Source organism: Octopus bimaculoides, chromosome 7 (assembly GCF_046866305.1).
Source record: "Octopus bimaculoides isolate indiv1 chromosome 7, ASM4686630v1, whole genome shotgun sequence".
Classification (NCBI taxonomy): Eukaryota; Metazoa; Mollusca; class Cephalopoda; order Octopoda; family Octopodidae; genus Octopus; species Octopus bimaculoides.
Genome location: NC_142934.1, coordinates 14,338,020 through 14,364,997, shown reverse-complemented (window position 1 = coordinate 14,364,997; position 26,978 = coordinate 14,338,020). Strand labels below are relative to the sequence as shown.

Here is a 26,978-nt window from a genome sequence, read left to right as displayed (position 1 = left end):
GAATTTGAACTCAGAACATGGAGACAGATGAAATGTTGCTAAGCATTAAAGCCAGAAAAAGCCACCTTAAAGCCAGAAAAAATATTGCAAGACATTTTGTCAATGCATTAACAATTCTGCCAGTCCACAAGTGGCATTTAAGCCTAAACATACAACTAAAAATACAAGAAAGTACTGGTTTAAGTCATTAATAATTTAGTGTTTATGTACTCTAAGTTACTAACAAGTTAGTCTGGGTCTACTCATGCAGAGAAACAGAAGGTTGTTTAGACCTAGGCTGTTAAGAGATGGATCATCAAGAATTGAACTGTCCTACATCTTCACTACAGTCACAAATAGCAGGAGACAATTAACACTTTTGACACCAACCTACCTGAGGGCCCACTAGTTCAATGACAAGCTTCTTGTTTTAAACTGAATTAAATTAAAACTTGAAACACTAGCACAAAAATGACAGAGGTCATTTTCTAAATTCATTCATATAAAAAATTAACTGAAATAAAGATAGTGCATATCAACAGAAATATGGTAACAAAAGGGTTAAGGTATTGCTCAGGCGGCGAGCTGGCAGAATCGTTAGCACACCGGGCGAAATGCTTAGCGGTATTTCGTCTGCCATTACGTTCTGAGTTCAAATTCCGCCGAGGTCGACTTTTCCTTTCATCCTTTCGGGGTCGATAAATTAAGTACCAGTTATGTACTGGGGTCGATGTAGTCGACTTAATCCCTTTGTCTCTCCTTGTTTGTCCCCTCTATGTTTAGCCCCTTGTTGGCAATAAAGAAATAGGAGAAGGGTAAAAGAACATGAATCAGAAGTAGACTTTTTTAGCAGAGAAAGTACAAAATTAATATAAGATTGCTAGAGGTCGAGAACAAAGACAAAACTCCTTACTAAAATTACTATTATTGAATTGAACACTCGGCCACAAACTTTGGCATGAAGGGTGCAGCCAATTTAATAAAAACCAGCATTTGAGTTCTACTTATTCAACTAATTCTATCAGGATAAAAGACACAGTCAACACTTGCCAGATTTGAATTTGGGCCGCAGTGGTATGCAGCTAAACAGTAATAATAAAAATTCACTTACATATTCCATCATACTGCTTGAATCACATCGTTGTTTACTCAGTCGCCAGTTTAGACCAAGCTAGAATTTAAAAGAATTTTGTACAAACATTTTGGTATTCAAAAACAGATACACACCCTCACACTTACACAGAATCAAAAGAGATTGGTGTTGGTCCATAATGGTAAGACTCATATCATTTAATAAAATCAACAACAAGAGTGCTGTGGACTTACTATGGGCAGAGGAAAATCCAGTATTTCAGACAGAGTCCTTGCTCAGGAAAAAATTGAGAGGAATCCTCTCTGAAGAAGAACTGTCCAAAATGTTGGCTTTTTCCACTCCCCACAGCATGTTCACTGTACTCTTTTGTTGATTTTTATATGTATATATGTGTGTGTGTATTAGTATAGTGTGGCATAAGAGGATGATGACAGAACATACAGAAAGCAGGAAAAAGTACACGAAAGATGTGGATGCACTCACCATCATCAGATATCAACCAAAAGTCATCATAATTTCAATGCCTTATTGACATCATATATGTGTGTGTGTGCCTGAACAGGTGCACAGTGTTATTTCTTTACTACCCACAAGGGGCTAAACACAGAGGGGACAAACAAGGACAGACAAACTGATTAAGTCGATTATATCGACACCAGTGCGTAACTGGTACTTATTTAATCGACCCCAAAAGGATGAAAGGCAAAGTCGACCTCGGCGGAATTTGAACTCAGAACGTAGCGGCAGACGAAATACCGCTAAGCATTTCGCCCGGCGTGCTAACGTTTCTGCCAGCTTGTGATCACAGAGCAATGTGAGATTAAGTGCTTTGTTTAAGAAAACAATGCACCACCCAGTCTAGGAATTGAAATCACGATCACCACTAAGCCATGCACCCTCATTGTCGATTTGATGGAGAGAGAGAGAGAGTTAATGTGCAGCACAAACATTTAATGTTTAAAAATAATACATTTCTAAATCTCTCAGAGAGATTTATGCAGTAGTGATACGATGAAGTAATTGTATGCTGTCAACTTAATGTGACAGTCCCCTGAAGGGAATAATACTACTGTTGTTTAGACCTAGGAAGCTGCACTGCTTCTTGTCGGCCTTGACACATTTCCTGTGTCCTTATGTTTACAAGGGGGAGACATAAGGACACAGGAAATGTGTTAAGGTCGACAGGAAGTGGTGCAGCTTCCTAGGTCTAAACAACAGTAGTATTATTCCCTTCAGGGGACTGTCACATTAAGTTGACAGCATACAACTACTTCAGGAAGAAGGTTGTTTTGTTGTTCCTTTAATGGGAATTATAAAATTAAAAGAAAACAATGAAAACCATTCAGTTTTTCAATTGGAAGAAGATAATTTCAGTGTTAATGCCTTACCTTACGATACAGGTGATTGTTTTCCCATTCAATAACTTTTTCTATAGAATGTCGTGTCTGAAGAGAGATACACAGCAAAAGTTAGTCCCTAGAGAATGTATCTTTTCAACACACATGCGCACGTACACTCACACACACACACACACACACACTAACAAATCAGTATTTTGAATTCCTTTTCTTTGTTGTTTAATAGCACATCGTTTTTAAGAAAATGTAAAAAAAAAAAGTGAACTTGCAAGAAAAATTTATATAAACTCATTACCTAGAAAAAAAAAATATTAAAACAACTATTGTACATTATTTACATTTGACGGATATTTGTCCTCATCTTGTTTGTCAACACATTTCGGCCGATATACCCTCCAGCCTTCATCAGGTGTCTTGGGGAAATTTCAAACCTGAGTTCTCATTCCATAGGTATTTTTCGATGTTATTATGATTATTATTATTATTATTATTATTCAGGTCATTGCCGAGAAGTGAACTCTGAATCTTGGGGTTAAGAGCACGGGTTACTAACCCCAAGATTCCAAGTGACCTGAATAATAATAACATCAAAAAATACCTTAGAAATGAGAACCCAGGTTTGAAATTTCCCCAAGACACCTGATAAAGTCTGGAGGATATATCAGCCGAAACGTTAACAACAAACAAGATGAGGACAAATATCTGTCAAATGTAAATAATGTACATAATTCCTCATCTCTTAAATATACAACTGAACAATTATTGTAATATCTATGTGTATGTAGGAGAAATAGGGATAAACAAGTTTATATCATAGTTCCTACATGCCTTTCACTGTTATGGTTTTGAGCCCTGTTATAGGTGTTCCCAGTGCATTTAGATGCTCAACCACAAAGATGTTCCCATCAGAGAACACCTTATTGCATTAGGTTATAGTAACTATGCCCCACTGCTCTTTCTCTCTCTCTATTTATACTATACACACACACACACGACAGAAGTAAATAGACAACCCATAAAACATTGTTTTATGTTAAACTTGAAACGGTTTATATTTTTTTTTATTAATGGACATTTTTATGTTTCAGGTTCTATATGTGACTGTTTAATCATGCCACATACAAAAGAAGCCTTGGGACTGTCCAAATTTCAAAGGGGCCGTATTGCGGTTCAATCTGAAGGGTGGATTTACTCAATGTAAAATCACAGCAAACCTTGGGATCCTGCTTTCTACACTTAATAGGGTGATTGTGCAATTCACCAGAGAGGGAAAGAGTCCACATCACCTTGCCCACGTCAACAAGGGCACTTTAATAGGACCCTCTGCTTTGTTAAGTGAAGTGTGACAGATAATCCTCATTGCAAGGCCTCTGACATAGCAGGACAAGTTGATGTCAGTCCCGGAACAGCTGTCAGGTATCTCCACAAACTTGGCTACTATGGCAGAGCAGCAAGAAGGAAGCCATTTCTTAGACCAGCCAATATCAAGTGGAGAAAAAATTGGGCCAGTGAGATGATGGAGTGGCTGCTAGCATTTTGGGACATTATCATATTCTCTGATGAGTCCAGATTTGCTGTATTTTCTGACAGTGGTCGAGTGGGGGGGTCTGAAAATTCTGTGATCAAGAATTTGACATGAAAAGATTGCTGCCAACAATGAAACAAGGCAGCTATCCTGTGATGGTCTGGGGAACAATTTGGAGCAATGGTTAATCAGAGCAGGTGGAGTGTGATGGAAACAAACTCAGATAAATAGGTGTACATATTGTGGAAAGGACCCCTTCCAATCTTCTCCAATGGTGAAATGATTAAAGACTATTTATGGAAGATGGGGTTCCTTGTCACATGGCTGAAAAAGAATGGCATTAAAAAACTTCCATGGCGAAGCCAGTCACCAGATACGAGCCCTATTGAACACCTCTGGGGCATAATGGACAGGAAACTTCGTAAAAAGAAAAGGAAAGCATCCCCAAAACCAGATCTTTTGAGATTACTGCATGAAACTTGGCAAGAAATTCCCCACGAGAATATTTGTCATCTGATCAGTAGCACACCTTATAGGATCCTTGAATTGAAAAATGCAAAGGGCATGTCTACTAAATATCAGATATTCGCATGATAATTAGTTAATAATTTGAATGCATAATTTCAGATTTAAATAAATGTTAGTGATTATAAGGGTTCTATTTAATTCTGTCATATCTGTGTGTGTGTGTGTGTGTGTGTGTGTGTGTGTGTGTGTGTGTGTGTGTGTGTGTGACATTATTCACACATACATACACACTCAGAGGACAGTCTTCTTTCAGTTTCCATCAACCAAATTTATCTATAAGACTTTGGTCAGTCAGGGGCTATAGAAGACACTTGCCCAAAATGCCCTGCAGTGGAAATGAACTCAAAACTCCAAGTGGTTAGGAAGCAAGATTATCAACTACACCACAAATCCTGCATTCTTATGATTTTTAAAATCAATACATCAAGAACAAAATACAGAAAATATCAATAGAACAGTAACGTTGAACACTAAACTCACCCTTTTACTGAGACAAACAACTGGCCACAGTGAACAGCCCAGGGTACAGCAGCAACATACACAGCCACAGAACAACCATTTTACATTAACAGGCAGTGCTTTCCTTAGGACACTATTGATGCGTAACATTGTGGCTTTATATTCTTCAGGAGCCACCTGTAAATGAAAAGATAACAACACCTGAGCTGAAATCCATATTTAATGTTTTCCATACTAACCCGCTTGAACTGCCTCCTCTGGTTATATAAAACACAAAAATTCTTTATTTTACAGATAAGAATTTATAGCCAAAAAAGACATACACCAAAATGATTTTGAAGAATCAAAAAATTCCATGTGAAATGCAATAGGATAAGGAAAGATAGTGATGACGGTTCAATGTTTATACTATACGAGGTCTGATCAATAAGTATCTGGACTGTTGCTATAGTAACAAAGCTAAAACACAGAGTGAAGCCACTTGGCACAGATTGACCTTAAACTCAGCTGTGCATGCGCACTAAGTTTTAACGTTCTAGCTCACTTCCGCTGTTTACAGCAGTGCTTGGAAGGAAGGTGTGTAGCATGTGATTGTCGCATTGACCATAACAGAGAATGTTGAGCAGGGAATCTGCATCAAACGTTTTGCTCAACGTTTGATGATACCTGCTCAGAGACCTATACAAAGTTTTCAAAAAGTTTTCATCGTTCTCAACACAATCAAGGAGATCTTGTACAGCTGAAACTCAAGTGTCTTTCTGGTCAGCTGAAAGCAGATTTGACACAAACTTGGCAGACATGCATCTCATATCCAAATCTTCAGTGATAATGAACTGAACCCTAATTTGTACATCCTCTGATAACTAATGGATGGGGATTCGACAATTTTCCCTCACAGCTGTACGAAGATCTGCAATGTTTTTCTCAGTTCTGCTGGTTGCGGGTCTCCCAGAATGTTTGTCAATATCGACATTTTTTGTCCATCTTGGAAACGTCTGAACCACTCATACACTTGTGTGCAACTCATACACTCCTCTCCGTATACTTTCTACAACTTTGCGTAGGCCTCTGAGCAGGTATCGCCATGACAACCTTCTCTGTCCTGGTCAATGCGACAACCACACGCTACTCACCTTCCTTCCAAGCACTGCTGTAAACAGTGGAAGTGAACTAGAATGTTAAAACTTAGTGCACATGCACAGCAGAGTTCAAGGTCAATCTGTGCCTAGCAGCTTCACACTACACGCTTTAGCTTCGTTACAATGGCAACAGTCCAGATACTCATTGATCAGATCTCTATGGCAACTTGTATGTTGGAAAATACAGTATTTAAATTCTAACCTTCCATCATAATTTAATATAAAAACCTTTTTCATTAAATAATGCTCCAAACACCAGGCTATTAATGGAGTTTGGCATTTTACTAAACCCTCTGGCTATCTTTTAAATTAAGACAAAATAGTCAATGTATATCATTAGAAAATATGATCATAAGACTGTTAATGACAGAATATTTATAAACATCATCAAATGGTAATTGTACCATGCCTACATAAATCATTAATCTAGCAGAGAATAAATAACATGGCGTGAACCAATTATTTCTAATATACTAACACTGAATCAATAAACGCTGACTCTGAAAAAGACTGATGGAATATATATCATATATATAATATAATATATCATATATATAATATAATATTAGGATATTAGGAGTGGCTGTGTGGTAAGTAGCTTGCTTACCAACCATATGGTTTCGGGTTCAGTCCCACTGCGTGGCACTTTGGGCAAGTGTCTTCAACTATAGCCTCGGGCTGACCAAAGCCTTGTGAGTGGATTTGGTTGGCAGAAACTGAAAGAAGCCCATCGTATATATGTATATATATATATGTATATGTGTGTGTGTTTGTGTGTCTGTATTTGTCCCCCCAACATCACTTGACAACTGATGCTGGTGTGTTTACATCCCCGTAATTTAGCAGTTCGGCAAAAAGAGACCGACAGAATAAGTACCAGGCTTACAAAGAATAAGTCCTGGGGTCGATTTGCTCGACTAAAGGCGGTGCTCCAGCATGGCCGCAGTCAAATGACTGAAATAAGTAAAAGAGTATGATGTAACAGAATCAGTAGCATTAGATGAAACTTCAAGAAAAAAAACCCCAAGAAACAAGCGATAATAAAACAGTTCCCCACCAAAAGCTGTGATTTTATTTATTCCCAATTAAGTCACAATGGATATTGTGTATGTGTGCACACGTGCGTGTAAGTCTTGATTTTTAATGCAACTCAAACTAAACATTAAAGCTGTGACAAACTTTAGGTATCACTTCCTCCAAGGGTTTTTAAATTTAAAAACAAAATCTTTTTTTAATAAAAGAAAATCAAACCCTACTTACCTTTGCTGAAAGGGCTGATGGAAATTCGGTATCAAATTTATTGCTAAGACCAAATCTGAAAAATGATAAGATAAGAACTTTTCAGATTTTAATTCTTATGTTCCAATATTTTCTGTTAAGATACACTACCTTTTTTTCAATTCATTTTGAAAATAATGAAGAATTTAGTAAAATAGCTGTCGTTATTGAACTGGTATTTGAAACATCTACTATAATAATACTCTTGTTTTTCTCCATCACAACATATGAATGAGAAAAGAAGAGGTAAATAGATGAATGCGGAAGGAAGGGATGATGGAAATATTACAGTGAAAAAAAATCAAACAGCGTTTCAACTCTGTGTGAGTATATGTGTGTGTGTGTGTGTGTGTGTGTGTGTGTAAAAGGGAGGTATGTGAATGTTTGTTTGTGAGTGTGTGTGCGTATGTGTGCACGCAGAATGGAAGTGGGATGGTGAACATTCAACACTGAAAAGAAAAATCAAACAGCGTTTCAACTTCCTGTGTGTATGTGTGTGCATGCACAAGGGAAGTATGTGAATGTTTGTATCTGTGATTATTTTGTACCTTATTCATATATAAAATACTACAATAAGCCGTCATTTTTGACGGTACGGGGCCAGCTAATTTTGAAAATAATGAAGAATTTAGTAGAATAACATTGTCATTATTAAACTGGTATTTGAAACATAGATTTAATAAAGTTTTCATGGGAAGTTTTAATTTGGATCACTTCAAAACAGAAAGTTTGTATTATGGAAACAGAAGTGGTCTCAAACTGGAGACATTCCCTGAATGCTGCCAACAGAGCAGACTCCACTAAAGACAATGTGCCAAGTAGTGGTGTTAAACCAGGCAACAAACTGAGTCTGCCACCCAAGTAAGCCATGGGCCATGGGCAGAACTTGAACTCAGAACACAAAGTGGTGGACAAATACTGCAAGGTTCTAACAACTCTTCTACATCACCACCAGTCTAGTTTGTAATTAATGTTGTAATTAATTCAGAGTTAGATTAACTTCTGCCATTCGGAAATTAATTGTTTCATAAATGGTAAGACAATCAAGTGGGTCAGATAAAGGGAAAAGTACGAAAACAAAACACAACGGCATTGGTTTATTCAACGTCAGAAAGAAAACTAACAAAACTTTCGAGTGTTTAGATTCCAACTTTCAACAATACCTGCTGGTGATTGCATTGTTTTTCTTTTAATCTTTCACCCATTCACTTTTTACTTGTTTCACTCAGGAGACTGTGGCCATGCTGGGGTATCACCTAGAATTTTAGTCAAACGAATTAACCCCAGTACTTTTTTTTTTTTTTTTGTAAAGCCTGGTACTAATTCTATCAGTTTCTTTTGCTGAGCTGCTAAGTTACGGGGGACGTAAAAAAACACCAACACCAGTTGTCAAACAGTGGTGGGGGACAAACACACAAAGATGCACACGCACTTATATATACACACACACACACACATTTGTATATAATAACATAAATAATATATAATTATAGGCATATATCCATACATATATGTACATACCGACATCTATATGTATACATACAAGCATATATGGGTACAAGACATCACAAAAACGTTAAACACAATGAGAAACGAAAACAGAAAGATGAAGACAGAAAACGAACTTTATTCTTTTTTTTTTTTTTTCGAACAACAAAAAAAAAGAGAAACAAGACATGCAACATACACACAGAGGCTTCTTTCAGTTTCCACCTACAAATCCACTCACAAGGCTTTGGTCAGCCTGATATTATAGTAGAAGACACTTGCCCAAGGTGCCACACAGGACTGAAACCCGAACCAGATGATTGGGAAGGAATCTTCTAACCATACAGCTAAGCCTGCATCTGCTTTCCTGCCACATGGTTTTAGATTCAGTCTTAATATGTAGCACCATGGGCAAGTGTCTTCTTACTATAGCCCCAGGGGGAAAAGCCTTATGAGTGAGTTTGATAGAAACTGAAAGAAGTCTATCATGTGTGTGTGTGTGTGTGTGTGTGTGTGTGTGTGTGTGTGTCCTTAGTCTGACATCATGTGATGGTTGTAAATGAATATCATACAAGTTTTTGTTGCTCGTTTCTAATCATCTGTGAAAACATGTTTAACCAGGGGGAAAATATTAATTTGCTTGGAAACAAGTGTGGGTTGGTAACAGGAAGAGCATCCAGCTGTAGAAAATTTGCCTCAACAAATTCAGTCTGACCCATGAAAACATGGGAAAACAGATGTTAAAATGATGACAATGATGACAGTTATGATGATAATGATAAATAAAGATACCCGAGTTTCAATTGCAATTAGTTTATATACCGAGACTGAAGAAATGGCCTGTACAGGAAAGATAAAGAAACAGAGAAGGGAGAGGAGAAGAAAACATGGTCGAGAGAGAGAGAGAAAAGGAAAAATAAGTGAGGAGAAATAATAGATGGAGAAGGAGAGCAGAAAATAGAATGAGTAGGGGATGTTATAGCGGAAGGGGTCGAAGGAGAGTGTATTCTGTAAAATTACAACAATTTTCTCAGTATTAATTATTTCATATATATATATATATATATATATATATATATATATATATATATATATATATAAATATATATATATAATGACAGCACAGGTTAATAACAGGAGAGGAAATGAAGTGTTATTAAGTTCATGTAATTCCCAAAATCATAATCAAGATAATAATTGAAGCAATTCCAGCCAAGCTAATCAGGTAAGTAAACAGTATTCCATTACACTCTGAGAATGTTTTGACACAAAACTTTTTGTCAGACTTTGAAACACTCACCTGAAGTTCATTCAAACAACAAAACGATATCAGTGCAAGGGGAACTCACTTTGATAATACACCCTTTGATAAGACAAAACTTGTTTTAATATTTGTTTTCCCAATGCTGGCCAGAATTGGAAGTGTCCTCAGTTCAACATGCCACTATCATTTTGATCTGGCCTCGTCTCATCTGTAAGGTACAACCTTCTCAGATCTTCAGGATTTCTAGTTCGCTTCTTCCATAGGTTCAGAGCATAGCTATGCGACTAAGAAGCTTGCTCCTCAGTCAATGAAATTCAATACACAGAAATACATACAGTTCTATATTTAAGAGATGAGGAATTATTTACATTATTTACATTTGACGGATATTCGTCCTCATCTTGTTTGTTGTCAACACAACGTTTCGGCTGATATACCCTCCAGCCTTCGTCAGGTGTCTTAGGGAAATTTCGAACCTGGGTTCTCATTCCTATCGATGTTACTATTATTATGGCGGGCATATGGCGTAGTGGTTAAGAGCGCGGGCTACTAACCCCAAGGTTCCGAGTTCGATTCACGGCAGCGACCTGATTAATAATAGTAATAATAATAATAATAATAATATAATAATAATAATAGTAACATCGATAGGAATGAGAACCCAGGTTCGAAATTTCCCCAAGACACCTGACGAAGGCTGGAGGGTATATCAGCCGAAACGTTGTGTTAACAACAAACAAGATGAGGACGAATATCCGTCAAATGTAAATAATGTAAATAATGTACAGAAATACATTATACAAAATATACCAAGTCACCTATATAACACACCATTTACAACTTCAAATGGAACTATCTAAGTAGTTTATCAACTCTGGTTGATTGTTGAAAAGTTCAGTGAAAGTGTTCAGTCCACCTTTCTATTCCCTCAGGATTTTTATACATGTGAAAAGCATCCAGTCCACACTGTGAAGTGGTTGGCATTTGGAAGGGCATCCAGCAGAATAAGTACTAGGCTGACAAAGAATAAGTCCTGGTACTTTGCTCGACTAAAGGCGGTGCACCAGCATGGCCACAGTCAAACGACTGAAACAAGTAAAAGAGTAAAATGATAGCTTTAAATTAAATTCAGAAATAGAACCAAAGCTAGAGTGGAAAAAAAATGTTATTTCTAAGAACTTGCCAAGAGGAACATGAAGTTTTTCTAAGTATTCCAAAAGTAGGCAACAGTATGGTGTAAGATGTCGAAAGGCAAATGACCTACATTGACTGTAATGAAATGAAAGCACACAGACTATTTAAATAAACTGCTCAAAACACAACCACATTATTGCCAACTACAGCAAGATGTTAATCTTCTCCCACCACCATTTTTTTTGCACTCTGGACAAAAGTATACAATCATTTCTTACACAAAGATCTTCATTCTGGAATCTGAAGCATTCTTAGATTGATTGTGACTTTTCCTAACTAGCACTGCTCTAGTTATCATCTATAAAGTCCCTGGTATATTTCTATATTTCATCTGGTAGCTTTGAGATTTCAACGGTATGACTGTTTGTGTTTAGAATGACATTGTAGGGCAGGTGTGAGAGGTTGGATCTGGCCAGTCTGAACATACAAGAAGCAGAATATTTTGGCCAGATATGGCCTGTTTAAATGCTAAAGGGTTAATCATGCATTATCTGGAAGCTTTTGAGGTTTCAATGGTATGACTGTTTATGTTTAGAATGACATTGTAGGGCAGGTGTGAGAGGTTGGATCTGGCCAGTTTGAACATACAAGAAGCAGAATATTTTGGTCAGATATGGCCTGTTTAAATGCTAAAGGGTTAATCATGCATTATCTGGAAGCTTTTGAGGTTTCAAATGGTATGACTGTTTATGTTTAGAATGACATTGTAGGGCAGGTGTGAGAGGTTGGATCTGGCCAGTTTGAAAATACAAGAAGCAGAATATTTTGGTCAGATATGGCCTGTTTAAATGCTAAAGGGTTAATCATGCATTATCTGGAAGCTTTTGAGGTTTCAATGGTCTGACTGTTTATGTTTAGAATGGCATTGTAGGGTAGGTGTTAAAGGCTGGATCTCACCAGTTTGACTATAAAACAGAATATTTGGGCTTGATTTGGCTGATTTAAATGCTAAAGGGTTAAGCAGATCCAAGATCAAAGGCATTTATTACCTGTGGTTTTTTTGCCCAATTAGTTCTATATTTCCCATGTTGTCCTATTCTTTTAAACCATTTGCCTGTCCTGTGTATAACATCTGATACACAGGACACATTTCCCAGACAACCATGTACCATTTATAATGCACCTTCCCATTCTTTTTCAACCACCAGAGTAATAGTCTAAAGCTAAGTTTAACTCTTTAACATTCAGATTACTATCAAACATGTTTTCTTTATTGAAATTGTTTTGAATTAATCCTGCATTATCTTATAGCTTTTGATGATGTGATTGCTTATTTTTAGAATGTTAGTGTTTGCGAGATGTAAGAGGTTAGACATGGCCAGTAAGAATGTAAAACATGTAGAATACTTGAGCCAGATATGGCCAGTATAAATGCTAAAGGGTTAAGATGTTTAAAACAAGCTTATAAAAATGCTTTGAACATAGAAGAGGTTAAGGCAACTGGAGTTTGATTTTGAGGAAGATTTGGCTACTATTTCTAACAGGTTGAGCTACATCTCAGAGAGGCTTCACTATTGACTAATGTAAACACAGAAGTTGCTCAGTACAGAATCAGCTTTTTGTATAACCGGTTTTGTTTGGTTTCTGTATCGTCTTAATACTGTAATGTTTTCAACCGAAAGAGTAAGAGCACACTCAGTACATGCCATCGTTAATAAATTAATTATATATCATCATCATCGTTTAACGTCCGCTTTCCATACTAGCATGGGTTGGACGATTTGACTGAGGACTGGTGAAACCAGATGGCTGCACCAGCCTCCAATCTGATTTGGCAGAGTTTCTACAGCTGAATGCCCTTCCTAACGCCAACCACTCAGAGAGTGTAGTGGGTGCTTTTACATGCCACCGGTACGAAGGCCAATCAGGCGATACTGGCAACGGCCGTGCTCAAAATGGTGTATTTTATGTGCCACCCGCACAAGAGCCAGTCCAGGGGCACTGGCAATGATCTCGCTCGAAAATCTTTACACATGTCACGGGCACAAGTGCCAGAAAAACGACGCTGGGCACAGGTGCCATCCCAATTTCGCTTTCGCTTGCCCCAATAAGTCTTTGCAAGCTGGGGGGGGAGGGATATATAAATATATATATACATGAATATACACATAAATACACATATATCCACACATACATTCACACATCTACATAAACATACATTTTATTACTAATCAAGTCTTAAAAGTGATGCACAAAACTCAGTATTTAAGTAACTAACTTCAGCTTGATTATTAATAGAATATATACATACTTATGTCTCGAGTTCTATTTTCCTGTTCGTATCACAAAACACACACACACACACATTGATTGCAGAAAGAATAAAAGTACTTGTAATATTATATGTAATATTGTAACAAATACAAAAATAAAATGTGAAAAATCAGACTGCTAAAATTCCATTGACTAATACCCACACATGCCTGGTGTGGTTGTGTGAGAAGAAGCTTTATATACACACACACACACGTCTGGAGTGGCTATGTGGTAGGAAACTTGCTTCCCAACCACATGGTTCCAGGTTCAGTCCCATTGTGTGACACCTTGGGCAAGTGCTTTCTACTATAGCCTCAGGCCAACCAAAGCCCTGTGAGTGAATTTGGTAGATGGAAACTGAAAGAAGCCTGTCGTGTGTATATGTGCACGTGTGTCTTTGTAGACAAGTTTGTCCGCCCCACCACTGCTTGACAACCAGTGTTGGTATTTTTTTTACATCCCCGTAATTTAGTGGTTTGGAAAAAGTGATTGATAGAATAAGTACTAGGCTTAAGAAATAAATCCTGGGGTCAATTTGTTCCACTAGATCCCTTCAAGGCAGTGCTCCAGCATGGACACAGTCAAATGACTGAAACAAGAATATATATAAAGCATCAGTTGTGGTGTGCAAGAGAGACGATTGTGGCTGGTATGGTCATGTGGCGAGAATGGATGAGGATAGCTGTGTGAAAAAGTGCCATACCCTAGCGGTTGAGGGAACTTGTGGAAGAGGTAGACCTGGGATGAGGTGGTGAAGCACGACCTTCGAACATTAGGCCTCACTGAGGCAATGACTTGTGACCGAGACCTTTGGAAATATGCTGTGCGTGAGAAGACCCGGCAAGCCAAGTGAGACCATAATCCGAGACCTCTGGGTCGCAGTTGAGTGAGAGACCAACAAAACTCCTTTGTAACACCAAAGATAAACTGAAGGCAAGGATTATGGCAGCATTCACCAACTTAAACAAGGAGACCATCCAGAAGAGTTGCAGGAGATTCAGAAGTCGTCTGGAGGCCATGGTTGAAGCCAATGGCAATTTTATTGAATAAATGTACTCTTTAGTATTTCAAGATATTTTTATGTAATGTTGGTAAATATATCTGTTAAAATGAGATAGAGTTATTTTCATTTTTGCATAATTTAGATGACAGAGTATTCACCACACCCTGTATGTACAACTATATATAAACCCATATATACAGCTATATATAAATTCATGTATATATATAACTATATATAAACCCATGTATATATATATATATAACTATATATAAACCATATATACAACTATATAATCCATAAATATATATATATTCACATATATATCTATGTATACACACACATGTATAGACATATACATACACAAATGTAGGTACATAGAAACTTAAAAATTAACTGTGTATTTTATTTATGAACCCCATTTCAAAAGAAAAACACAAATTAAAGGAAATTTCAACTCAGTCTGTCTACCACATACACACCAAGTCGATATTCTGCATTCAGTAGAACCAAGACATATTACCACAAATATAAAATGATTATTAATAATCAATACAAGTTGACGAGCTGTTTCAAAACAGGTTACCCATTTGTAGAAAAAGTAGATGAGAGACAACAACATGTATGTATATATGTATATGTGTACATATGCTTGTATTTATATGTGTGTGTGTACATATATATATATTGATTGCTAGATAAATGTCTTTTATCTTTTACTTGTTTCAGTCATTAGACTGCGACCATGCTGGGGCACTGCCTTGAAGAATTTTTAGTTGAATGAATCAACCCCAGAATCGATTTTTTTTTATGCCTGATATTTATGCTATCAATCTCTTTCACCAAACTGCTAAATTACAAGGACATAAACACACCAACACTGGTTGTCAAGCAGTGGTGGGGGACAAACACACAAACAACAAGCTTCTTTTAGTCTCTGCCGCCCAAATCCATTCACAAGACTTTGGTTGGCTCAAGGTTAGTAGAAACACATACCCAAGGTGCCACACAGTGGGACTGAACTCAGAACCATGCAATTGGGAAGCAAGCTTCTTACCACACAGCTATGCCTGCACCCATACACACACACATATAAGTTTATTATTTTCTATGGGATACCTGAAAGAAGACTACTACTGACCTGAGTACTGCACTAATTCAATGTCTCAAGCAGGTAGGTATCAAAAAGGTTAACAAACTCACAAAATCATTTTGAAATTTATGCAGAATTTCAACAAAGTAGGCACAGGCATGGCTGTGTGGTAAGAAGCTTGCTTCCCAACTACATGGTTCAGGGTTCAGTCCTACTGAGTAGCATTTTGGCCAAGCGCCTTCTACTATAGCTCCAGTCCAACCAAAGCTTTGTGAGTGGACTTGCCAAACAGAAACTGAAAGCCTGTCACACACACACACACACACATATATATATGTGAGTGTGTGGGGGGGTGCATCTCCTTGTCTTAACTTTGCATGATTATTGTCAGTCATACAAACAATATCATTCATTTCTAATATTCTGTGAGACCATGTCTGTCCATGGGGAAATATTACCTTGCCTGGAAACAGGTGAGGATAGGTAACAAGAAAGGCATCTGACCATAGACAATCTGCCTCAATAAACTCTATCCTACCCATGCAAGCAGGGGAAAAGTGAAAAGTGGAGGTTAAAAATGACAATATGGAAGACATAACCCGGCTACATTTGCAAAACAAAAACTCTAAGCTTTAGCAAGAAATAAAACAGCTACTCATTGTTTTTTACTTCGTTATATTTTGTTGTAAGTGGATTCAGTGTTCTGTTGTAATTGTAAACTAAACAATGAACCAGATTGTAAATAACTGCAAGAGGAGAATTGAGACATCATCAGTCAAAAACACTGAAAGCTTGATATCGAAAAAAATTAGCAAATTGTCATCGGATTCAGAATTGTCATTAAATTATAAACCATGTAATTTTTTCTTTTTGTTTGCTTCCTTTTCATTGAAGTTAACACATTTTTTTTTTTCATTTACAGTAATAAGTTATATCCATCCGTGTTCATTGTTTAAAGTTTTTTTTTTTTTTTTATTATTTTACTTGTTTCAGTCATTTGATTGCGGTCATACTGGAGCACCACCTTGAAGGATTTAACCAAACAAATCAACCCCAGTACTTATTTTTTTTAAAGCCTGGTATTTACTCTATCGGTCTGTTTTGCCAAACCACTAGATTACAGGGATGTAAACAAACTAACAACAGCAGATGTCAAGTGGCGACAGGACAACAGACATACACAAAGACACACACGATGGGTTTCCATCTACCAAATTCACCCACAAGGCTTGGTCAGCCTGAGGCTATAGAAGATATTTGCCCAAGGTGCTGTATTGTGGGACTGAACCCAAAACCACATGCTTGCAAAGTGAGCTTCTTAACCACACAACCATGCTATGTCTAGATGTAAATATGAAGATAATAATGACCTCAGCTTGTAAAATTCATTGTATTTTTATAAATTAGGAAGTGATTACAGACTGTCAAAGTTATTGGCAGGGTGGATGTTAGCTGTTACAAATATTTGAAAGGAGGTATTAAACCAGAAACAGGTAAAGAACCATTTATTTAGACAATAGGAGAAGTTTGATTTGAAGAAGATTTGGCTGCTAATTTTAACAACTCTAACCACAGAACAATCGTCATCAATCACCATCTTCCACACATACAGGTTTGTCCTTTTAGGTGCCAGTGCCACCGAGCCGGTGCTGTGTAAACGCACCCAGCACACACTGTTAAACAGTTGATCCAGCCATACAAATTATGCCACAACAGACAATTGGAGTCTGGACAGCTCCCAGCTGCCCAGCTCTGTGTCAAACTGTCCAGCCCATGCCAGCATAGAAAGTGGATGTTAAACGATGATAATGATGATGAAGATTTAGCTGCTAATTCTAACCGCAGTAGAATGATTGAAATAAGTCAAAGATAAAAAGATGTGTGTGTGTCTTTTTACTTGTTCCAATCACTGGACTATGGGCATGCTGAGACACCACCTTGTAGAGTTTAGTCAAACAAATGGACTCACTACTAATTTTTTTAAAGCCTGATACTAATCCTATTGGTCTCTTTTGCTAAACTTCTAAGTTATGAGGAAATAAACAAACCAACACCAGCTTTCAAGCAGTGGTGGGAGGACAAACAAATACACACACACACACACATACAGAGGCTTGTTTCAGCTTCCATCTACCAAATCCACTCACAAGTTTTTGGTCGGCCTTTGGCTGGAATAGATCCAAGGTACCACACAGTGGGACAGATCCTGGAACAATGTGGTTGACAACCAAACTTCTTCCCACACAGCCACGCTATGGTAGTTCTAATAATTTTGTTATTGGTTTAATGAAGACCGTTTGTTACAGTTTTGTAAAGGATCTATTTGTGATGAATAGTAGTTTCATAGGTGAGGGTGGTTTAGTTTGTTGGGACAAGAGAAGTAAAACAACTGATGTGAGAGACACACAAACACTGAGCGTATATTCAATTTCCTGTCCTGTTATCATCTACCAAAAAAATAAAATAATCAAATATTTTAAAAGACTGTATAATATCCGGGTAGATAAGGTGTCGTTAAATTTCCACATAAATCTATTATGAGAGACAGAGTAAAATGTTATGACAGCTGAAACGAAGTCACCGTGTCTGTTCCAACTGAACAGTTTATGTGAAAGTCACACACATCATTAGGTGAGACACTGAAGTGGCTTCCATTATCAGTTAAAGTTTAGACAGTGTCACGTGACAACTTGCTGGAGCCTACCAGCGGGAAGTTTAGACAGTGTCACGTGACAACTTGCTGGGGCAGCCTGCTGGAGCCTAGCAGCAGGTATAAAAAGGGGAATTTGACAAGACAGTCAGTCGGACGCTGACACTTGTTGATGCTGCATCGAAGAAGCCAGGGAATAGAAGAAAGAAGACATGCACCCAACACCAGAGCTGAAGACACCTCCGAAAGGTGGGGGCGGTCCCCAACGTCAAAACGGTAGAGTAGGGGTCTAAACCGGACGTGGTTCCCCCTGATGATGTCTTGAGCTAACTGTAGCAGGTTGAAACATGGTTGAAATTCCTTCCTTACATACATATCCGACTTTGCACATTAACTAAAATCTGCCTCCCACCCCAGCCCCGATACATTCCCACCACCACCGCCGCTTGCATTGGATCAGGCTTATTTTCTAAATATTCCACCAGATAAGCGACCCCCACCCGCCTCGTAAACACACGAGGGATTTTATAAGTGGTCACCAAACAAGCTAGAAACAACAGCCAAAATTATATCTTTCATATCACACTGTACCGTTTAAAATAAAAAGGCGACAATCGAGAATGGAGTCCTGAACTGAACACTTCTTGAAAAAAAAAAAAAAAAAAAAAAGACAGAACCGTGATGGCAGGAATGCATTGAATTCTGTTCAATAAGGTTTAGCCTAGAGCAACGAGAGAGTTTCCACGTGGCTGCTCGACTTGGTCTGCTAGAAGTAACAACCAAATCTCACCTACAGAAAAAAAAGATGACCCACAGGATAATGTATTTCGGAAAGACGTTCTAGGTGTACAATTCGACGGAGTGATCATCGATGGCATGACTCTGATCCTAGTTTTTTTTTACCATAGAGCTAAATTCAGCAGCAGTTAAAAATTAGAAAAAAAACATTTGTAGCGTTCGACATTTTCTATTCGAAACTGATATTTATAGCTTCATTTGCTCCGCAACAGATTCAATGTTCCTAAACAAAAAATTATTATACCAACGAAAATCTCAGCAATCAACGTAACATTGACAGCAATGTCAATAAAATCAACATAAACAAGATTAACCACCGCCACGACCATCATCACAACAAAAACCAATAACAACAACGCTTGCTTATCAACCACATGGTTCCGGGTTCATTCCCACTGCGTGGCACCTTGGGCAAGTGTCTTCTACTATAGCCTCGGGCCGACCAAAGCCTTGTGAGTGGATTTGGTAGACGGAAACTGAAAGAAGCCCGTCGTATATATATGTATGTGTGTATATGTTTGTGTCTGTGTCCCCCCCAACATCGCTTGACAACCGATGCTGGTGTGTTTACGTCCCGTAACTTAGCGGTTCGGCAAAAGAGCCGATAGAATAAGTACTAGGCTTACAAAGAATAAGTCCTGGGGTCGATTTGCTCGACTAAAGGCGGTGCTCCAGCATGGCCGCAGTCAAATGACTGAAACAAGTAAAAGAGTAACAGTGTGACTTCTTTGTGACCTGGTTTAACACCATCACATGAACACTCGGGAGCCTTTTAGTGGAGTTCCCGCAGTTGCAAGCATTTGGATCAGGGCTTCGATTTAAGAATAACTTTCTCCCTTCCTCCTGCCATTCTCTGAAAGACACCCTAACAAGGACCATAAGAGCTACCCTTCCTCCCATCACTAAGTCAAGAGTTCCTTACCCGGGATTCCCCTATCTCCCAAGAGGTACAAATAAAGAGGGGAACGTATACACTGTATTAAAATCGATTTTCAAAATAGTATTATTGATTTCCTCTTAAAAATAACTTTGTCTCGGTGTCCTATTAAATACACCAAGACTATTGTCCCATTGAACTCAATTTCAGCTCAATTTCAGGCATGCTCGTGTGCGTTAAGAAGTTTACTTCCCAACCACATAGTTCCGAGTTCAGTTCCGTTGTGTGTCACTTTGGACTAGTGTCTACTATAGTTTTGGGCCGGCCAAAGCCTTGTGAGAGGATTTGGTCGACGGAAATTGAAAGACGCGCGTTGTGTGTGTGACCATCACTTGACAACTGGTGTTGGTGTGTTTATATCCCCGTAACTTAGCGGTTCGGCTAAAATGACCAACAGAATAAGTGCCCGGTTTAAAACAAAAGTATCGGGGGTCGATACATTCGACTAACATTCTTCAAGGTCGTGTTCCAGTATGGCCGCAGTCTAATGACTGAAACAAGTAAAAGAATAATAGAAAAAAAGAACTGACCCTTTCGTCTTCCAATGCGATAATACTTTTTGTCGTGGGTTTAAGATTTAACCTAGGGGTACGGCGACACAGAATGGATTAGAAATCACTCCTCTAAATTTAGTAATGTGTGGATGGAGGGAATCATATCGGAAACCATGACAACAACAATAAAAATTACCCAAATAAAAACATCAACCACGACATGCGACCGCTCAGCCTGCTACACCTAGCAGCTAAATTTTCGTTAAACCACGATGTGCTTTCTGTAAAAAGGAATAAGGAACACACTGGGATAGGATAATATACAGGGTGTCCACAAAGTCTGGGTACATGAGGATTAACATACTTTAAGAAATTATTATTTCTTATACTTAATTGTTTATGTTATGATTTTATTTACTCCATGTACCCACATGGGGATTAACACATAGTTTAAGAATTTTTTTATATTTAATTATGTTATGATTTTATTTACTCCATGTACCCAGACCTTGTGGACACCCTGCAGTCCAAGGAAATCTACAACAGCAATTAAGATAGGATGGTAATAGCTGCACTACGTCGGACCATCATAAATCAATTTGATCAGAGCAGACCTGGGACGAAACAATTACAGCCACCTAGCTAGCAACCTACTCTGTGTGCTTATACAAAGGCTTGTGAGATGAGTTTAAGGTAAATTTGAAACCCACACGCATCAATACCATATACAAAAGGATGTTTGGTCTTCTTATCTACCTACCTATCCAAGTAACGGCATTACCCTGTTATCTTACTAAACATATACAAAAAGGAAACGAAAGTGGGGGGGAAACTCCAATCAAAAGCACCCGTGTGTAAGACACAGAACGCATGTGGTAGCCCTCATGTATTATTCGACATACTAGAAACAGTAACTAAATCTCCCTCAAATCACATTATACGGTCTTAAAATGGAAGGAAACATATACACTATACTGGAAAGAACAAAAAAAACAAAGGACGTTAATTGCCTTTGACCTGGCGCTAAACAACAATACAGAATGCATCAAATGTAATTGGGGTTTTTTTAACCTTGCTTCGGGCTCTTTTTCTTTGTGTTTTAAAGTTTTGTTCCATTTGAAGGGGGAAAAAAACATGATAAGGAAAGGATTTTCTCGTGCAACAGAATACGGACACACAGTGACTATACGACAAGCGTTTTAAAGCCATTCTTCCCTGCTAAGGCAAAGATTTTTCCCGCAGGCACCACCACAACAGTCTCTTTCATTATACCAATGTTTACGTTTAATAAGAATTTTTTTTTAATCATTCAGACCTGCGAAAACAACTCTTAGACTTGCCCCACCTTACAACATATTCTTATATTAAACTTTGGTGTTGGGCTTTAATATTCCTATCAACAATGAAACGTGAGAAATATCCAGATTCTGTTCAATTTCTGGGAATTTTCTCAGAGTGATATATAGAAAGTTTGTTTTGTACATAAGCCATATTTAAGTTCTTTCTAATATTCTAATCATCACCACCAAGGACATGCAGTGAAATTGAGCCAGTGGCCAGGTTGCAGAAGAGCAACGAAACTTTCTGATACTTTATAGTACACGAAGCAATTAAGAAATAAACGAAAGTGAATAACAGTCAAATAGAGAACATGACCCTTCTACGATGTAATTGCTTCAGTGTCAACACACAATCTCAGGTCTAGTCACTTGCCAAGCAAGTACAACTCCTATATATATCTATATATATATATGTATAGATAGATAGATAGATAGATATAATTTCGCACATATACAATATACGGAACCAGCCAAGGAAACCTCTGCGTTAGCGCTCGACCTGTTGGAAATAGTAGCCAAATATCCTTCAAATTCACACCGTCCTGGACACGTTGAATAACGTCGTCCCAGATACACTAAGCCTGAAACTATAAAAAAAAATGATAGTAAATAATAAGAGGAAATGGTGACTGCTGAAATAAGACTTCTCAACCATAAGTGACCTAAACAACTATATAATAGGAAAGCAGGAAAAAAAAGGAAAGCCTACAAAATTAGGGAATCGACGAAAGACAAACAAGCGTTTTGAAATATCTCTGTCCACACAGGTGAAAAAAAATTGCAAAAACCACTATATACCTACATATTAATTACTGAAACTTATAGAACGGGATATACAAGTTCCCAGACGAGTATTTTGAGAGGTTATTTCAGATCAACATAGAAGGAAAGGGAAGAAGAGAGAAGCAATTCCATTGAATTACAACTGTAGCTTGGTTTGGTCGTCTATATACATGAGGTGGATAGAAGACTGATTAGAAGAAACAGGTGAGGAAAAGGCTGCACAGAAAGGCACAGGTACTTACATTGTGACATTTCCTGCCCCTCGAATTACTACTGGATCGGGAACAGTGATGATAAATTCTTCTAAAGGTACTTCAGCATCGTCTTCTTGGTATATAGTATCGAAATCAGCCATTCTCCAACTAAGACGGAAGCGTAACTGTTTACTAGCATGACTACCGCCCTCTTTTACTAAGCTGGAAAACATGGGGAGTTAACTCTAACCTAATTTTTTATATTTTTATTCAGAGACAAAACAGGGGGAAGACTGAAGGCGCAGAAAGGTTGAGCTTCGGTGATTAATTTAGATAATAATCAATAACAAGATAGCTTCTTTATACACACGAGTATTTTTGTTTTAGTCGTGAATATCTGCTCTACGCCACCATATTGTACTTTGTTTAATCATACTGAGTACCACTTTGATCTTAGTTGCATTTCTCACCCCTGTGAGAGTATTGATCATATAGGAATCATATATATATATATATACATACATATATATATATGTAAACCCTTAGATTAATGTAAAATTGCTTTTATTATAACTAAGCATAAACACACACACACATGCTTATATATATATATATATATATATATATATATATATGTGCATACATATACTCCATACATACATTCATACATACATATATATATGTATTAAAATACACACACACACACATACACATCTTTACACTCTAATAATCAGAGTTACAGCTATGCTCTTGAGCTAATAACAAGTTAACATATTCACTTGATTTATTCAATGCACCTACCTAAGCTCCATGAAAAAAAATGACAACCACTTGTTTTATGTCCTGCTGTATCTTAAACAGCCTGTCTACACAAAAGATGTGTGAGCCACGAACTAGAAAAACTGATTGCGTTATATGTTTAATTACATATCCTCATTCATAGATTTACTGAAGCAGAGCTGACAAAGACTATAGCAAAAAAAAAAGACTAAAAAACTCCAACAATTTATACTTTCATTGACATAACTACTGAAATCCTTGTGAAGTTCTTTTGTTTCGCAATTGATTTAGTCTATGTTATGTTTAATTGACTACCATTAGCCTAAGTAGAAAATTGGCGAGTTATTAGAATTAACATGAATTAGATAAGATATAAGAGCTAGCAAGAATTATCAAGAACTAATGACAGATAACAAGGCAGTAAGCTGGCAGAATCATTAGCCTCTTGGACAAAATGCTTAACAGCATTTCTTCTAGATGCTTATGTTCTGAGTTTAAATCTCATTAAGGTCAACTTTGTTTTTCAGCTTCAGAATTGATAAAATAAAGCACTAGGCATATACTAGGGGGTGATGTAATGAACTTGTCCCCTCCCCTCAAAATTTCAGGCCTTGACTCCCACATTGGGTTGGCATCCCATTCAGGATAATGCTGTGATCTGTCAGTTATACACCAGGTAACTGGCCTTATGAGTTGTATAAGCCAACTAAGGAGCAGTTTTAAAAAAATAACAAGAATTAAGAGTAACGGATGAGATACAGTGAAATCCAAGTCTCACCCAGAGACCTCAAGAGACAACAAGTTAGAAGTTCAAGTTGGTGTTATGCCTAGGGTGTCATGAATTTGGTTTTGCACATTGTATTGTTCTAGAGAATGTTTAAGAAATCTATAAGTTTGTTTTAAAACTTGCGATTACATAGACAGTATTTCATCGTCATCGTCATCATCATCATAAGGGTGGTAAGCTAGCAGAATCATTACCATGCCAGATAAAATGCTTAGCAGTATTCCATGAGACTTTACATTCTGAGCTTACATTCCACTGAGGTTGATTTTGCTTTTCATCCTTTCAGGGTTGACAAAATGAGTACCAGTTGTATACTGAGTGGGTGAATGTAACCAACTTCTCCACGCTTCTGAAAAACTGATGGCTTTGTGCCAAAATTTGAAAAACTATTATTGTTGAGGTCAACTTTGCATTTCATCCTTTCAGTATCAATAAAATAAATGGAGTATATTTTTATTTAACTGTTACGAGAAGATTCACTTTGACTTCCAAGCTTTGTCTTACTTGCCTTCATCATACTCCCTGGCTAAGGCAAGCAAGCCAAAACTTTAAAGTCACTGTCAACCTTCTCTTTATAAAAGTTTAATAAATATATAAATGCATGTGTGTGTGTGTACATATATATATTTTTTTTTTTTTTTTTTGACAGGAAGGACAACAAAAGAAAGAAAGAGACCTCAATATTATGAAAATAGAGGAATTAATCTGTAAAAATATGTGACACTTATTCAGTAGCCATGATAAAACTCTGAGTTTCGGATGCCAGGGTGGGAGCCCATGCCAACATCTCTTCAGTTATCTGGCCAATATGCTATATATATATATATATATATATATATATATATATATATATATATATATACTATATATATACAAACACACGGTGGTATTTGAGTTTCAAAGTTATGAACTCAAATTCTACAATAATTGTTTTGTCTTGGCTTTCTGCTTAAATTTCTGTTGGTTTTATAGCTATTATGGCTATCAAACAATTCTGATAGAGCCAATTATCTATGATATAACATTCACAAACAACATTCACAGGATTCCTATGCATTTGTAATCCCTTTCATTTGTTATTCTGAATATGATAAACTTACTTTAAAAAAAGACAACCTTGAGGTATTCAATAACCTTATTAATAATAAAAAACCAGCTATAGAGAACAATAAACATGGCAACTCAATTCAAAACAGAATCTTTCAATTTTTACATTGCCACTGACTCATGAAATACCTGTTACCTCTGTACTAATTAATAATTTATATGACATTTGTATATAGATTATAGTAGCTGTCTTGTGTAAATCACTACTTGCTAAATGTTTTTTCTAAATGCTTTTATTAATTATTAAATATTTGGAGCCTGGTGTAGCCATCTGGTTGCACCAGTCCTCAGTCAAATCGTCCAACCCATGCTAGCATGGAAAGCGGACGTTAAACGATGATGATGATGATGTATATATATATTATACATATATTTTTTTTTTCTTTTCCTTGAGCCCTTGGACTCATAAGGCTTGTTATCTAGTTTCCATGGTATATAAGTGGTTGAGATCCCAACATTTTCTCTGAAGAGGATGCCAGTGGATTGGGAAAAGTCAATTACATCAAGCCCCACCAACCAGTACTGGACTGGTACTTTATCTTATCACAAATGAATGAAAGGTAAAGTTAATCTCAGAGGGGTTTGAAGTCAAAACATAAACAACTGGAAAAAATAAATGGTACTAAGCATTTTGTGTGTGTGTATATATATATATATATATGTAGGTGCAGCCCTGGCTGTGGGAAGATGCTTGCCTCCCAATCACATGGTTCTGGGTTCAGTCCCACTGCATGGCACCTTGGGCAAATATCATCTACTATAGCTTCAGGCTGACCAAGGCCTTGTGAATGGATTTGGTAGAAACAAACTGGAAGAAGACTGTTGTATGTATATATTTGTGTGTGTGTCTGTGCCATCACTCGACAAATGATGCTGGTGTGTTTATGTCACCGTACTTAACAGTTCGGCAAAAGAGGTCAATAGAATATGTACTAGGCTTATAAAGAATAAGTCCTCATGTCGATTTCTTTAACTAACACCCTTTAAGGTAGTGCTCCAGCATGGCCACAATCAATGACTGAAACAAGTAAAAGAATATATATATATATATATATATATATATATATATATATATATATGTATATAATCATTTTAAAGTCCATGTTCTATGCTGGCACAGGTTGATACATACATATATGAAAATATATACACATATATCCACATGCGCACACATGTGTGTGTGTGTGTGCATGTACATGCATGTGTGTGCATGTGTATGTGTTTTATTGCTTTGCTTAAAAGAACTACAAAGAGTCTTTGATACCCTGCTGCTTATTTTTTAATCTTTGTCACATACTTAGCTATAAATATCTTGTCAATTTATATATTTCATTTTGCATGACTTTGCAATTAAAAAAAATAACTTGAAAAAACTGAAAAAATACAAAAATTTCTTGATATACATATAGGTGCAGGAGTGGCTGTGTGGTAAGTAGCTTGCTTACCAACCACAT

The 26,978-nt window shown here is 37.2% G+C and overlaps 1 protein-coding gene across 1 annotated transcript in view; it reads right to left on the bottom strand.

Moving 5' to 3' along the window:
- Positions 1-23,098, bottom strand: part of LOC106871131 (cysteine-rich hydrophobic domain-containing protein 2) — a 23,928-nt gene extending 830 nt beyond the window's left edge. Inside the window, exons 1-5 of the mRNA XM_014917441.3 lie at positions 22,899-23,098; positions 7,342-7,396; positions 4,964-5,119; positions 2,461-2,517; positions 1,091-1,150 (exon numbers count right to left, since the gene is read on the bottom strand). Coding sequence (XP_014772927.2) covers positions 1,091-1,150; positions 2,461-2,517; positions 4,964-5,119; positions 7,342-7,396; positions 22,899-23,083 — 513 coding nt within the window. The 5' untranslated portion in view covers positions 23,084-23,098. The remainder of the gene's footprint in view (positions 1-1,090; positions 1,151-2,460; positions 2,518-4,963; positions 5,120-7,341; positions 7,397-22,898) is intronic.
- Positions 23,099-26,978: the final 3,880 nt, after the last annotated feature.